General features: G+C 49.8%; 1 protein-coding gene across 5 annotated transcripts in view; it reads left to right on the forward strand.

Moving 5' to 3' along the window:
- The first annotated feature begins 55 nt into the window (after positions 1-55).
- Positions 56-14,542, forward strand: part of DISC1 (DISC1 scaffold protein) — a 344,403-nt gene continuing 329,916 nt past the window's right edge. For all 5 annotated transcript variants that reach the window (XR_003006010.1, XM_024765624.1, XM_024765626.1 and 2 more), the window contains exon 1: positions 56-229. Coding sequence is in view for 4 of the 5 variants with exons in the window: in XM_024765624.1 (XP_024621392.1) it covers positions 172-229 (58 nt within the window). In the remaining variant the exon portion in view is untranslated. The remainder of the gene's footprint in view (positions 230-14,542) is intronic.

Below are 14,542 nucleotides of genomic sequence, written 5' to 3' on the forward strand. Positions count from 1 at the left end.
GCGCGGCCGGGGAGGAGGAAGGACCCCCCCCTTCCCCCCCACCCCCCCCCCCCCTTCCCGTCCGGCGCGGCCGCTCGCTTCCCCAGCCGCGGGCCTCGGGGCGCACGGAGCCCGCCGGCCGCCGCGGAGCTGGAGGCGGAGGAGGCGGAGCGTGAGGAACCGGCGGGGCCCATGCTGGGCGGGGGTCCCCAGGGCGCCCCGGCCGGTGGCGGCGGGGCCCACCGAGCAGGTAGGGGTGCTGTCACGGCGGCCCGGCGGGTCGGGGCGGGTGTCCGGCGGGGAGGGTGCGCTGTAACGTCTGGAAATCGTGCAGGTCCGGGCTGCGCCGCTGTTAACATCTTGGGTTTATGCATCCTTGTGAGGTGAGGGAAACTGAGACAGGGCGCGTGGCGCGCCGCGCTGGGGTCGACGTCGCGCCGGGTCCTCCCCGAAGACCGTGCTGAGATCCCGGGAGCCGCAGTTTTGGCAGCAGCGCCGGTCGGACCCGCCCGGGCGGGTCCCGGTGGCCGAGGAAGGCGGCCGGGGCGCGCTCGGGTTTGGATGAGCCCGGGGACCGCGCCGCCCGAACCTCGGGTCGCCGTGCGCCCTCACCCGCGCAGTCGCGGGACAGGGGACGCCCGGGCGCCCGGTGCCGAGACCGCGGCCCGACTCCGGGCCGAGTCTCGGCTTCCACCGCATCGGGGACCTGGAGGTTGGGGTGGGTTGAGGAACTTGGTGCTGGCACCGCCCCAAGTGGCTGCTCGGCGAGCAGTTTCACCTCGCGTTTCCTTGGCAGTAGTGACGCCCACGCCCGGCTCGGAGCGATCCCTCCGCTTCCACCGCCCCGAGTACGGGTCACGCTGTCTACACTCAGGGTTGACACTTAGGCCATTAAGTGCACAGTTGCTTTTCAGGAACGGCAGGACGTCTCCTACCATCCTCACTTTTAAAATACATGCAAAGGAATTTGAGACTTGGGAAGAGAATGAGGTTTGGAGTCAGGAAGTATGTGTCCTTGCTGCGTCAGAAGAGGGCCGGGCAACTTTGACAAGTCCTTTAACGTCTCTGAGCCTCGATTTCGAACCCCCAGCCCAGAGCTGAGATACACAGTAAGCTCTAAGTAATCACCTCAGTTGCTCTTTTCACTAAGCAAAACCTAATTAATTTGGAGTGGTGTAGAAAAACCAGTTTGATTTGACTAAAGTATGAATAGCGGAGTTTTTTTTAAAGGAAATTTAATCTTATTAAGTTCAGGCATGGCACATGAAGTCTTTTGAGGGTCAGTCGAGACCTGAGCAAAAAGAGGCCTGGAGCTGCTTTCTAAGCTCTGTGACCTTGAGCCTCAGTTTCCTCATCTGTTTACGAAAAAGATAAAAGGGGGACAGTAACGTTTTGGGCTGATAGAGCTGCCTGAGACTCAAATGAGGTAAAAGATCTGAGAGCTCCTTGAAACAAGCATGCAAGTCACTGCTCGAATATGAGACATCACTGCTACCCAGAGGGATAAGAACGTCTGCAATTTACTTTTACCGCTTGCGGTATATGCCAGGCAGTCTATCAGGAATTGCTCTGATGAAATCTGCCCCAGACTGTTGTAAGGTAGATACTTATTAATCCTCTCCCTGTACAAAGCTGAGATGCCAGCGTCACCCTGCTTCTTTCCAAAGGTCACGTGGCTGTTGAGGGTACAGCTAGGATTAGAACCCTGGTGTGGGTGCCTCTCACAGCTGTGTTCTCAACCACTGGCCAAGCTGACGTTATGCGGACGAGCTGTAGTTCAGAGCAGACCTGTGTTAGAACAGTTGATAATAATATACCCTGCATATTTATAGACTCTAAAATACGAGTGAATTGTTAGCCCTGGCAGAAGAGACTTTGAAATAATCTTAATTGTTTTCATCCCTATGTAAAAAGGAATCCCATTTTAAGCTGTCTTCTTGTAAAAATAAGCAGTGAAAATTTGCCGAGAAAAAACGTACTAAAACCTTCAAAGAACGTATCACGAGAACTCATCAGAAATCCCCTAAAATAATAGAGTATTGAATAAACACTTTGAGAAAAAGGGAAAAGAAAGAACTCATCAGAGATCTCAAAACTAAATAGAGTTTGCATGAATATTTTATTTTAACATAAATTTGCCAGGACCCTTAGGATGGCACAAGAGGGGTAAACTGGGATTGAGGCTTTTGGTGTCATGGTCACCTGGCAGGGCTGGGACCCAGGACATTTCTGCAAGGACCTCACTGTTCACCTGAGATGCCCCCAGAAATGGACCGTCAGGCAAAGTCTGTGCACCTGAGGGAGAGTGAGTGCCAGGTTTCTGTGTTGCAGAAACAATCCCTAATTCAGCTGTTTCCCTTATTCTTTTCTTCCTCTTTTATTCTTTTTTCTTTTTCCAAAAGTAGTGGGTGCTCGTTACAGGAAGCACAGAAAACTACAGACAAGAAAAAGAACACTGAAAACCACCGTAATCCCAGCAAAGCAGACCGATAGTTTGGTGTCTCTCTTCTTGTAAGCCATTTCTGTGCCATGTTCATCAATTTCTATCTACTTCCGAAACACTGCATGCAAACTATTATTGTTTCATTAGATGACAAAAATAACAGTAGCTCATTGCTCAAACATTAGGGGAAAAAAAGCCCACGTTTATTATGTTCATTAAAACTTTTCCTTTTAAAAAAATTCTTAAAATTGTGGTCGAAGAAGGATTAGCGATTAAATGGTTAATGTGTGAATTTTATTGTGATTTTGGTCAGAGTTTGATGAAAGATCTTCAGAGTGAAGAGAGGATACAGGGGTGACCTTTAAATAAGATCTAAAGACCAGCACAGAACAAAGTTTCTGGGTATAACATTTTTAGATTAGGATCATTCGACCAGAATTAGAATAATCTTTTTGACAATGATGATACTAATTTAGCTTATATGCCGGGTTCTCAGGCAAAGCCAGCAGAGACCAGTCAGTGCTTCCAGAGTTGCCCTGGGCAGCCACCCTGGGGCTGGGGCGGGTCCCCTCTGGCATAGCTGTGCCACTTTCCAGCCAGCACCATTTAGGAATGTAAGCCTTTTAGCCCTTGGGAATCTTCTCTTGTTCTCGATTTTAATGACCGTGGTGAAAATTCCTTAGCAAGTATCTTTCGTGCAACAGTCATGCGATTTAAAAAATACTGGCCACAGATGCTTTGACCATTCCAAATCCATTTTCTCTTGAAATCAGAGTTTACCAGCTGCTTCTTTGAGCACAGACTTCACCATCAGCTTCCCATCTTTTCATACCAAGTGGTAGCGGGAGAGGAGAACTGTGGCTGACCAGTGAGTGACATGGTATTTCTGTTTGGCTTTGGAAGGCAGTCAGGGGCCCACATGGTGTGCTTAGCTGCCGACATGACCATCGGTTTTCTGTCTGCTTCCTTTTATCCGGCCCTCCTTCCTTTTGGCCACTTGCCTCCTGTCATGGCTCATAAGTGGAGGTAGAGATAGGCTTCCTGACATCACTGGGGTCGCTTCTTGGTCTTCGGGTGTTGTAAAACAGAATCACAGAATTTATTGCTGGAAGAAGCTTCAAACGATCAGGTGGTCAAATCTGTTGAGCTCTGGCCGGTGAGGCACGGACAAATGCATTTACCAAGTGCAGCTGCTGAGAAATATATATTTGGTCCTTATAATGGTAACCATAGGTGTAGGGGGCCTGATCTCAAATGAGGTAATTGAAATAAATAGCCCTAGATTCTTTTTTTTTTTCTTAAATCTTATTCATTTATTTATCTTTGGCTGCATTGGGTCTTCATTGCTGTGCGTGGGCTTTCTCTATTTGCGGTGAGCGGGGGTTACTCTTCGTTGTGGTGGCTTCTGTTGTTCCAGAGCACGGGCTCTAGGCACGCAGGCTCAGTAGTTGTGGCACACGGGCTTAGTTGCTCCGCGGCATGTGGGATCTTCCTGGACCAGGGCTCGAACCCACGTCCCCTGCATCGGCAGGTGGACTCTCAGCCACTGCGCCACCAGGGAAGCCCTAGGCTCTGTTTTTTTTGTTTTTTTCTTTAACGGTACGCGGGCCTCTCACCGTTGTGCTCTCTCCCGTTGCGGAGCACAAGCTCCGGATGCACAGGCTCAGCGGCCATGGCTCACGGGCCTAGCCGCTCCGCGGCACGTGGGATCTTCCCGGACCGGGGCACGAACCTGTGTCCCCTGCATCGGCAGGCGGACTCTCAACCACTGCGCCACCAGGGAAGCCCCCCTAGACTCTATTTTTGACACAGGAGAATGTATGTGTTTTGCCTTTATAAATGAAAGCATATCTCATCTTACTAAAATACTGATAGGCAAAGGAGGACAATTTCACAGCGGTGGAATAAGAAAAAAAGTAAAGAGAAGATAAATGGGGGCTCTGTTTCTCATACACTGGAAACATAGACTTGTGAAAGCTGTTTTGTGATTACAGATCCTCTGCTGAAAAAAGTTTGTGTATCTCAGTACAATTCTTTTTTTTAATTAGGGTGTAATTGACACTAACATTATATTAGTTTCAGGTGCAGGACATAATGATTCGGTATTTGTATACATTGTGCAATCATCATCACAGGAAGTCTAGTTAACATTCCTCACCTTAGAAAGTTACAAAGTTGTTTGTTTTTTTTTTTTTCTGGTGATGAGAAGTTGTAAGGTCTCAACTCCGTACAATTTATTAATATTTCCTTGATGCTTTCATTATAACCACGAGCCGGGCATAGTGAAATGTGAGACAGCTGACCTTGGGTATAGATAATCTGCATTCAATTCAAATAGTAGATCTGACTCTTATCAATGCTTTTGTTTTCCTCTGGTTATAGAATTCTCTTGTAGAAGAGACACTAATTTATCCATTTATTCATTCTGTTGTATTTATCCGTCCAGGAACATTTATTTGGCACCTACTGTATGCATGGCACTGTGGTGTACCCAGCAGGGTGTTGAAAGGTGTATCAGATTGTCCACAAGGACCATCCAGTCGAAAGGGGAGATCTAACGAAGCCTGGTACTCTTTCCGGGTGATTTAAGGCAACCCTCAGATTTTCGCAGCCACCGTTAGGACGCTTCTTCCAAAGTCATCTCAGTCCTTCCTGTGTCTTCCCAGTCCCGACAATTGTGTCAGTATTTCTCTGCTCAGTACCTCCTGCCAGTCGGGCCTGCACACTGCTGCCAGGATAATCTTCCTAAAGCAGAGATCTGATTAGGTCCCTGTTCCCCGTGCAAAGACTCAGTATGGTCCTGCAAGCAAATTCTTAGCATTCCTTTCCAGGCCTTCCGTAAACAGGCCACTAAATCCCTAAAATGGATACTCTGGCCCTTTTCCTGCACACTTTATTCTGTCCACCAAGAACATGATGGTATCTGTCCTCTTTGCCCCCAGTCTCTACATATCTTGCCAGTAATACTTCCCAGCCTTCTCTGGTCCTCTGGGATCATCTACTCTTTTCCACTTCTTCTGTTACAGTTTGTTGTGTATTTAACCCGCCTTCCCAACTCCAGTGTAAACCCCTTCAACTCAAGGAAGCTCTCTGGTTTATCACCTTTCCCCTCATGTATGTAGCACATTCATGGTTTATTCCACTCTGACTGAGTTGAATTAAACGATTTATTATATTTCAGATTGAGCAATCCCGTGTGTGGATTAACCCTGTCTTGTTATTTTTATGTCTTTCGTAACCAACCAAGAGTTCCAGAAGTTCATCTCAGTTCAAAAGTTTATTGAAATGCACAGATCACATTGCTGCATACCGTGGTGGCTCTTTAGATTTTAAAAAAATGTGTAGATTGTTGTCCGTACCCTTGAGAAGCCATGGTCCAGGGGAAAAAAGAGAATTAATTTTTTGAAGTTTCTGGATGCTGTTTCATCAGAATGGCAATTGGGATACACCAACATTATCAAGAAGTAAGCAGCACCTAGTAGGTACCCAGTGAATATAGGATGGATGGATAGATAGGTAGGTGAGTGGAGGAAGAAAGAAGGAATTCTTTAATTTAGAATTTATCGATTGCAATGTTTACTGCTGGGTATAAAAATTTTTTTTTTTGTGCCATGTGGGCCTCTCACTGTTGTGGCCCCTCCCGTTGCGGAGCACAGGCTCCGGACGCGCAGGCTCAGCGGCCATGGCTCACGGGCCCAGCCGCTCCGTGGCACGTGGGATCCTCCCGGACCGGGGCACGAACCCGTGTCCCCTGCTTCGGCAGGCGGACTCTCAACCACTGCGCCACCAGGGAAGTTTTTTGAAGATAACTTAGGCAAGTATTGATTTCCACACTTGTATATAAAATGTGCTGCTCTTCATCTAGGAAGAGAGAGACTAGTCCCTCTCTAGACACTCTGTGTTAATTTCCTGGCCGTGGTGTTACCATTTAGTCAATCCAGCAGCTGGGAGGCCCACAGCTGGTGGGGGCGGAGCGAAGGGGAGTGTCTCACGCTGATCCCACACTCATGACCTCATCCTCTACCCAGCCGCCTCATTGGGTTTGGGGATTGTAGGATGAGTTCTGAACTATTTCCCAACAGGGCAGCTTTTGTGTGTCCTCCTCTGCTTGACTGAAATAGTCGTTTGAACGGAAAAATGGACAAATTCTGTCATTTTAATCCAACTGTTACATTTTCTTGACTTTAGGATTTGGGATTATCTAAGTAATTTCATTCCAATAAATACTGGAATGTTTTTGAAACCTTTTTGAAAAGCATAAGGTGATATATGAGGAAAGGTATTGATATTACACCTGTTTTTCCCAGTTTGCTGAGGTGGAGTAGGGCTCAGTGAAAATAAAATGAGATATCCCAAAGGGGTTATTTACCTTAGGCTGACCTTGGGGTACATTTATATTGACTCTGCTTTTAAAATTATTTTTAAGGAGCATAAGACCCTTTAAAAAAAACCAATATCCTATCCAAATTAGGAGACCGCCTTTCCCAATACAATGAATAAGTATTCATCATTACGGAGCCAAGAAGGGGTGAGTCAACCAGAAATTTAGTGGAGAGAATATGCCTTTGCATTAGTCTGGGCTGAATTTCTTGTCTTATTTATCTTCTTATCATTTGTGTTAGACCCGTAGTAGGAATAGAGACTTACCGAATTGCATGGGTTTAAACGAACATTGTAATTTGACCACCGTGGCGCGCAGGGGAATTGCTTCCCAACCGCTGGTGGCTCCTGAAATGTGGCATGGGGGGCTCAGGCAGCAGCTGGGTTTGGAAAGGCAGGGTAGGGCACGTGTCTTAAAGTTGCTTTTGCATGCGGACACAGTCTTGAACACACTGCATGTTCAAGAACAATACAAGTGGTGAAAATTTCTAAAGGCTCTGCCATTCACACATTGCATAAGAGAAAAACGTCAGCTGCCTATATCAAAGTACACCCTGATGATTTTAGTTTGGAGTGGCTTTAGAGGACCCAGGAAGCGTGTGGGGACTGCAGCACCCCAAGCTGACCCTCCCAAAGGGCGAGGCAAAGCCCGAGAATCCAGATGTCACACCAAGGACCAAACACCAGCCAGGCCTGGTGGGCACACCATCTTGGAAGCTGAGCACGGGAGCCCCCGGACCCCGCAGAGCAGACCGCCTGCCAGCGCTGCCTTGTAGAAGAGCCAGTCTGCACTCCTGCGCTGGCAGCGTGCTGAAGCTCTCCCTCCCCTGCAACGCCGCCTCTGTCCCTGGGCTCACCCCTTATGCAGGCTGGGCTTGTGTCTCACAACACAGGCAGCATATGGTGGGGGGGGCCATCTCGGGCTTGTGTCTCACAACACAGGCACTGCCCCTGCCCCTCCAGAGCCTATCACCCAGGATGTTCATCAGGTATCAAGATGTACTGTGAATTTCTGAAACATGGACCAATGCACCTTTTAATGGAAGTGCAGAGGTGGGTGGCAGATTTCTTTTAAATTGTGATCAATTACTCGTCATTGATGTGGGTAAGTGATGGTTAACTGTGACTGGCCGAGTGGCCGGATGGGTAGGACCGAGAGTCAGGACCCTGGGCAAGTCCTTTAATCTCTCTGAATCTTAGTGTCCTTCCTTGTCAGCCCTCAGTGTAGAATTGTGGTAAAGGTCTTAATCCGATCATTTATATGAGCGCATCATAATCGGTACTGTTTACGTGTAAAGCATTGTCTTGATGGTAAACTCGCTAATATCGCCTCTAACATCAATCCTGCCTGTGATCTCAGTTTGCCTTATGGCTTGTCCCTCACACCCTAATCCAGGTCCCTGATCCTTTAACTGAATCGCATTAGTGTTTCTGCAGTGAAATAGATGCTCGTGCCCTTAACTCGGTGGGATGGATCGACTCTCCATCGCCTTACATCTGTGCCCACGAGGGCTTGCAGACTCCTGCAGGATGCGTGAGGGGAAGCTCGCGGTTCTCCATGATGCATCGCGAGCTTGTACTTAATCGTTGTTGTACTCGTTTTGCTTCTTCTCCTCCCCTTCCCCTCATTTTCTCCTGCTGCATTTCCAATTCGTAGCCTCAGTGGCTGTTGTGTTATCTCTGCTCTTCCCGAGATGGGCCCCCCCGATATGCTGCCTGTGTTGTGAGACACAAGCCCGAGATGGGCCCCCCGATATGCTGCCCGTGTTGTGAGACACAAGCCCAGCCTGCATAAGGGGTGAGCCCAGGGACAGAGGCGGCGTTGCAGGGGAGGGAGAGCTTCAGCACGCTGCCAGCGCAGGAGTGCAGACTGGCTCTTCTACAAGGCAGCGCTGGCAGGCGGTCTGCGGGGTCCGGGGGCTCCCGTGCTCAGCTTCCAAGACGGTGTGCCCACCAGGCCTGGCTGGTGTTTGGTCCTTGGTCTGACACCTGGATTCTCGGGCTTTGCCTCACCCTTTGGGAGGGCCGGGTTGTAGAGTCTGCCTTGCACTGGCTTTGACTCTGCTCTTTTTTTTTTTTTTTTTTTTTGGACACTCCCGTTGCGGAGCACAGGCTCCGGACGCGCAGGCTCAGCGGCCATGGTTCACGGGCCCAACGGCTCCGCGGCATGTGGGATCTTCCCGGACCGGGGCCGGAATCCGTGTCCCCTGCATCGTCAGGCGGACTCTCAACCACTGCGCCACCAGGAAAGCCCTGACTCTGTTCTTGATGCTGCTGCCTCTTGGATCAATCCTTGGGGGGCCACATTTTGCAGCCTGAGGGCAAACGATGTTCCACCCTCTAATCCTCCCGGGCTCCAGAGCCCCCGCTTGTCTTGGAGGGAGCCATAGACAACTGCTGTCATTGATAAGCTGGAAGGAAGAGGGGTTGGAACTGTCAAGGTGCCCCCTTAAATGTCCACCCCCGCCGGCAGCCAGGGTGGGCGATGCCTTTGGCTCCTATGTTGCTGTCTTGGGCTGTGAGCGCTCGAGGGGGCTGCTGGTGACGAGGAAGCTTCGCATGGCTGATAGATAGCAAATGATCACGGAGAGTGAAGGTGGTGTAACAGAGCACTTGAGGGTTGGCTCAGGGAAGGGAATTCTGGAATTCTGGTCCTAGAGCCAGTCGATCTTTGCCTTTTCAAGGTGTAATTTAATTTTGGGTTTGTCTTTATAAAATGTTCATCTACATGAAATGTACATTCTCCGTTCTCTCTGCCAGATGCTCCACTGATTGGATTTTGGTTTCTTGGAATCCCCTCTGATAGTTTGCCTCTCCTGTTGCAGAAAATTCCCCGCTCTTGCTGGTCTCATCTCACACCCAAAGGGGGCGTTCTAACCTTAGAAGAGGCTCAGTTCAGCAGTGCGTCTGCCATGCCTTTCTCTCTAAGCTTAGAGTTTGGCCTCTCCCTTGGCTTCTCAGGTGTTTTGGCTGCAGGGAAGAAATCGGCACAGTCCACGCTTATTTAATAAGACCGTTATGGAAGTGAACCCAACCTGAGTGCTGGCGGGGACAAAGGGGGACCCGCCTGCTTGCTCTGCCACCAGACCTCACCAGCTCCCTGTAAATTTCTGGAGCTGTCACTTGTGAGCTGTTTTCGCTGAGGGAGAACTACTGTGAGGCTGGGGACTTGGCAGTCTAGTTGGCAAATCCTCTGGGTGTTCTTTCAGCATTGTCTGCAGGGACTGTAGGAGTCAAAGGCGCTTCAGTGCAAAGATAATGCCAGATTGTTCCCTGGAACCCCAAAGGAGCCAGAGTCAAAGGGGCTTTTTGTTTCCCCAGGAGAAAAACCCACAGGAAGTCCCAGCTTCTGATACTCCTCTGCAGTCTCATTGCCCATCAGAGCTGACTGTGCTTCGGCCTCCTTTGAGGGAGGCAGTAACTTGAACAGAAAATAAATAAATGGAAGGATGCCGTTCTCCGTGGCTGGGGTGGTGCACACATGTTGGGCACACGAGCGTGCAGGCTGGGCCCTTCCCCCAGGCCTGGGGCCCAGGTTCCCCCTGCAGAGAGGGCTCGACTGGTGAACCGAACGTAGTCATGGCCACTTCATGCTGTTCTTGTAACAGAGAAGAGCCAGATCTGACTCCATGTTGGATCTGTTTCTGTTACTTTAACCTTTGCTTTCCGCTGCTTTGGTTCACTAAAAGGATCCTGTGTATACATAATGGCCCGCCTCAGGGAACCCTGCCCCTCTGCCTGAAGGTTAAACCAAAGTGCCTTTGTTCAGGGCAACCTCCGGACCCTGTCCACCTGTGCATGGCTGCAAGAAAGAAGAAGTTAACACACCCTCTGCCCGAGGCTGGCCATTCCAGGGGATATTTACAAAACTTATGGCCTTTTTACTTTACTTCCTCACCCCCTCCCCCTCTCTGTGCTATAAAAGAAACTGGCATCCAGACCGCAATAAAATAGTTATTTTGAGACTTTATTCTGCCATCTTCTCGGTCTGCCGGCTGTCCGAATAACGTCGTCTTCCCTGCCTCAACGCCTCGTCTCCCGATTTATTGGCCTGTCGTGCGGTGAACAGAGCGAGCTTGGACCCGGTGACATTCTGAGAATCAACTGTGGTCACGTGAGTAAAGATCTGAGCCCGGCCTCTGCCCCATCGTCGGCCCTCAATGGGGCTAACGTTAGATTTCAAATTTCTACCAGCAGTTCTGTCACTTACCAGGTATATGACCAGGAGCGAGCCATTTCATTTCTCTTCGGCTGTAAACTGGGCAATAATAGTGCTTATTTCATAGAACCATTGTGAGGATTATATGAGACACACACAAAGGGCTTAGAAAATACTAGCTTATTAGAACAGGTGGGCTGCGGCCTAGAGCTGTGCGGGCCATGTCCGGCCAGGAGTACACGTGAGGGCCCAGGGGGTAGTGGGGCTGACCCCCGGCCTGGGCCCTGGTGCTGGGGAAGGGGTGCCTTCTTCCAATTCATCAGCTCAGAGGGGCCACCTTTTTCTAATTTATCCTCCCAGAGGGAACATCTTTTTATAGTTCATCACCCCAGAGTGGGTGCCTTTTAAAAAATTTGCACAGTGGTACCATGTGTGGTAGCTGCAGCCCTGTGGACAAAAGAAAGATGCTATTATTAGTGTAGCACACAGAGCCTTCTGGAGGGAGAGCGTGTATCGCATGCTTTACCTGGCTCCAGCTTGGTCATTTCACTTTTATTTCAGTGATATGATTACCATAGTCAGAGGAGCACTTTTGCTATTTCCTCGATTCTAAATTTTCTCTAGAATTTTCCTTGAGGCCAAGGGCTATAATTTCCTGCCTTCCAAGGCCCCCTCGTCACCACTGCCTTTCACCTGTCCTCTGGAATGCACATATTTTTTACACATCTTTATTGGAGTATAATTGCTTTACGATGGTGTGTTAGTTTCTGCTGTATAACAAATGGAATCAGCTATACGTATACCTCTATCCCCATATCTCCTCCCTCTTGCGTCTCCCTCCCACCCTCCCTATCCCACCCCTCTAGGTGGCCACAGAGCACCGAGCTGATCGCCCTGTGCTATGCGGCTGCTTCCCACTAGCTATCTGTTTTACGTTTGGTAGTGTATATATGTCCATGCCACTCTCTCACTTCGTCCCAGCTTCCCCTTCCCCCTCCCCGTGTCCTCAAGCCCCTTCTCTACGTCTGCTGTCTTTGGAATGCATATTTGTTAACACAGGTTGGAAGAGAATGGGTAAGAGTGTCAGCTGGGTGCTGGTTATTGACTCTTGGCCTCTCACCCATCCTTCGGTGCTTTGCACTTTACTGCTGGGGCTGGGAGTCAGAGACATCCCTGGCTCCATTGCCAGCTCCCTTCCTGTTAAATTCTGCCAACTGGAGGTAGTGGTGGGGGACCAGAGGCAGGAGGGGGAGAAAAGCTTCCTGATTCGGGTTTTACAGTGGGGCAGTTGCAGGCAGGGACGGGTGATTTGGGCTCCAGCAGCCCTGACAGGTAAGCCCTTTCCCCAGGCTCCAGAACCGACGGGCACGGGCTGTGCACCAGTCCAGCAGACTGAGCAGCCTCAGGGATGCAGCCCGGAGCACCAGTGTCTGACCTCTAGCTATTATCCCTTCTAGCTCTCCTTCTTCTTTGTGCTTTTCCAGTTCTTTCCATACCTTTGTGACCAACTCCCTGTATTAAACGTCCTCTGTTTGGCATACCTGGAGTGGTCTCAGTTTCCTGCACCTTGTGTGTGGTCTCTGTGGATCTGTTGGGTGCTTAGGGCTGGGTCCACTCCCCAGGATCTCTTCCTTCCTGTTTCCGTCTTCACACGTGTCAGCATTACTGCCGTAGCCTTTACAATAGGTTTTCCGCCTCTAGCCTCTTTCTAATCATGGTGTCATTATAGTCAGATTAATTTTCCTAAAACTCTAGTTCACCCAACTCACACCTCTGCTCAAAACCCTGCCTTTGGGCTTCCCTGGTGGCGCAGTGGTTGAGTGTCCGCCTGCCGATGCAGGGGACGCGGGTTCGTGCCCCGGTCCGGGAAGATCCCGCATGCCGCGGAGCGGCTGGGCCTGTGAGCCATGGCCGCTGAGCCTGCGCGTCCGGAGCCCGCGCTCCGCAACGGGAGGGGCCACAACAGTGAGAGGCCCGTGTACCAAAAAAAACCAAAACCAAACCAAAACAAAAAACCCTGCCTTTACAGCCGTTTGATAAGGGTCTAGTCACCCAGGACCTAAACCCCATTGGGGAGCGTCATAACATGGCACCGTCTCCACAGTCTTAACAACAGACAGTGTACAGGTCCGTATACTCCGAGGGTCGTTCTTTCGCCCTGGCTGGGGGGCAGGCAGTTGGCTCAGTGGCAGACACGCCCATAGTCGTGTGACTGTGAGAGAGGTTGCAGAGCCTGCTGGTGGCTTCTGCTGCATCTCCTTCCCTCCCCTCACCGGTTCCTGTTCAAGTCAGGCCGGGGCCTTTAGGACAGGGCCTTAGGTTGCACTGGCCCCTCTTCCTCTCCTGGAGGACAGCAGTCAGTGTACAAGGTCGGCCCGATGTCCCGGGATTAGGGAGGTGGAGTCCAGGAAGCTTAAACCGTGTCACTTCTTATAAACTGATGGAAATAGATTATGGTGAAAAGTGCAGATGAGCTGTGAGCCTAGATGAGATTGTCATTGTCTTGGGACGGGAGGTTTCTCACCCCCATAAAATTTTCTGACTTCTTTGAAGTAATGTTTTTAGGAAATTCCAGAGCAGAGGGGGTGGGAAGAATCTCTTAATGGAAATGAAAGGGGACGTTATAAGGTCAACTGAAGGAAAAATATTATGGTTAATGTTCAAACGTAGCTTTATTGTTTTTATGTAAAAGACAAAACATAGGCATTATAAAACATCAAGCAAGCCTGAAAAATACACGGTACAAGAAGTGATCACTGAAGCCTCACCTTCCTCACTGAATGCTTTAGTGAGCATCCTTCTGGACGGTTTTCAGGCCTGTGTTATACACACATGCAGTTCTTCAGAGGTGGGATTATGTCCCCTTGTTTTCTAATCTATTTTTTCCCATTAATTAGTACAGCACAGAAACATTTTCATGTCAGTAAATATTGCTTTACTTTATTATTTCTAATGGCTACACAATATCCCATGTTTGCCCCGTTGATTGCTCACCCAGCCACATTAAACTGGAATGTTTACGGTCGTCCCCCCTTAGAACATGCTAGCTTTTATTAAGTTCCTGTGTTTACGGTGATGCTGGGAATCTAAGAGGTATTCTGAGATATCAGTGCTTAGAACATCAGAAGTGTGGTTCTCTGCTGGGTGAAGTTCACTTCTCCCTCCGTTTACTGCTGGCTACCCTAAGGCACCGCTCGGATGGAGGGGATGGTCTGCCTTACACTGCCGTCCAGGTACTCAGGCTGACAAAGGCCCTGCCACCTTTAGCATGTGGCTTCCAAGGGTGCCCTGGCCTTTGCCACCCAGCCAGCAGATAGTGGAAAAGAGAGAGCAGAAGACTTCCTAGGGGCTGTTCAAGGATCAGAACTGGAAGTGGCTGACCCTGCTTCTGCCCACATCCCATTCGCTAGGGTTGAGTCACACGGCCACAGGAAGCTGCAAGGGAGGCTGGGAAATTCTCTTAGCTGGGTATGAGGGAGGAAAAGACCTCCGTTTGGTGAACAGCAACCAGTCTCTACTAGAGCTCCCCCTAGTGGTCTCCAAATCCTGGTTCTCTTTTCCTCTCACATCTGGAAACCGCA

The sequence above is a fragment of the Neophocaena asiaeorientalis genome, unplaced genomic scaffold, assembly GCF_003031525.2.
Source record: "Neophocaena asiaeorientalis asiaeorientalis breed wild unplaced genomic scaffold, Neophocaena_asiaeorientalis_V1.1 scaffold369, whole genome shotgun sequence".
NCBI classification, from domain to species: Eukaryota; Metazoa; Chordata; class Mammalia; order Artiodactyla; family Phocoenidae; genus Neophocaena; species Neophocaena asiaeorientalis.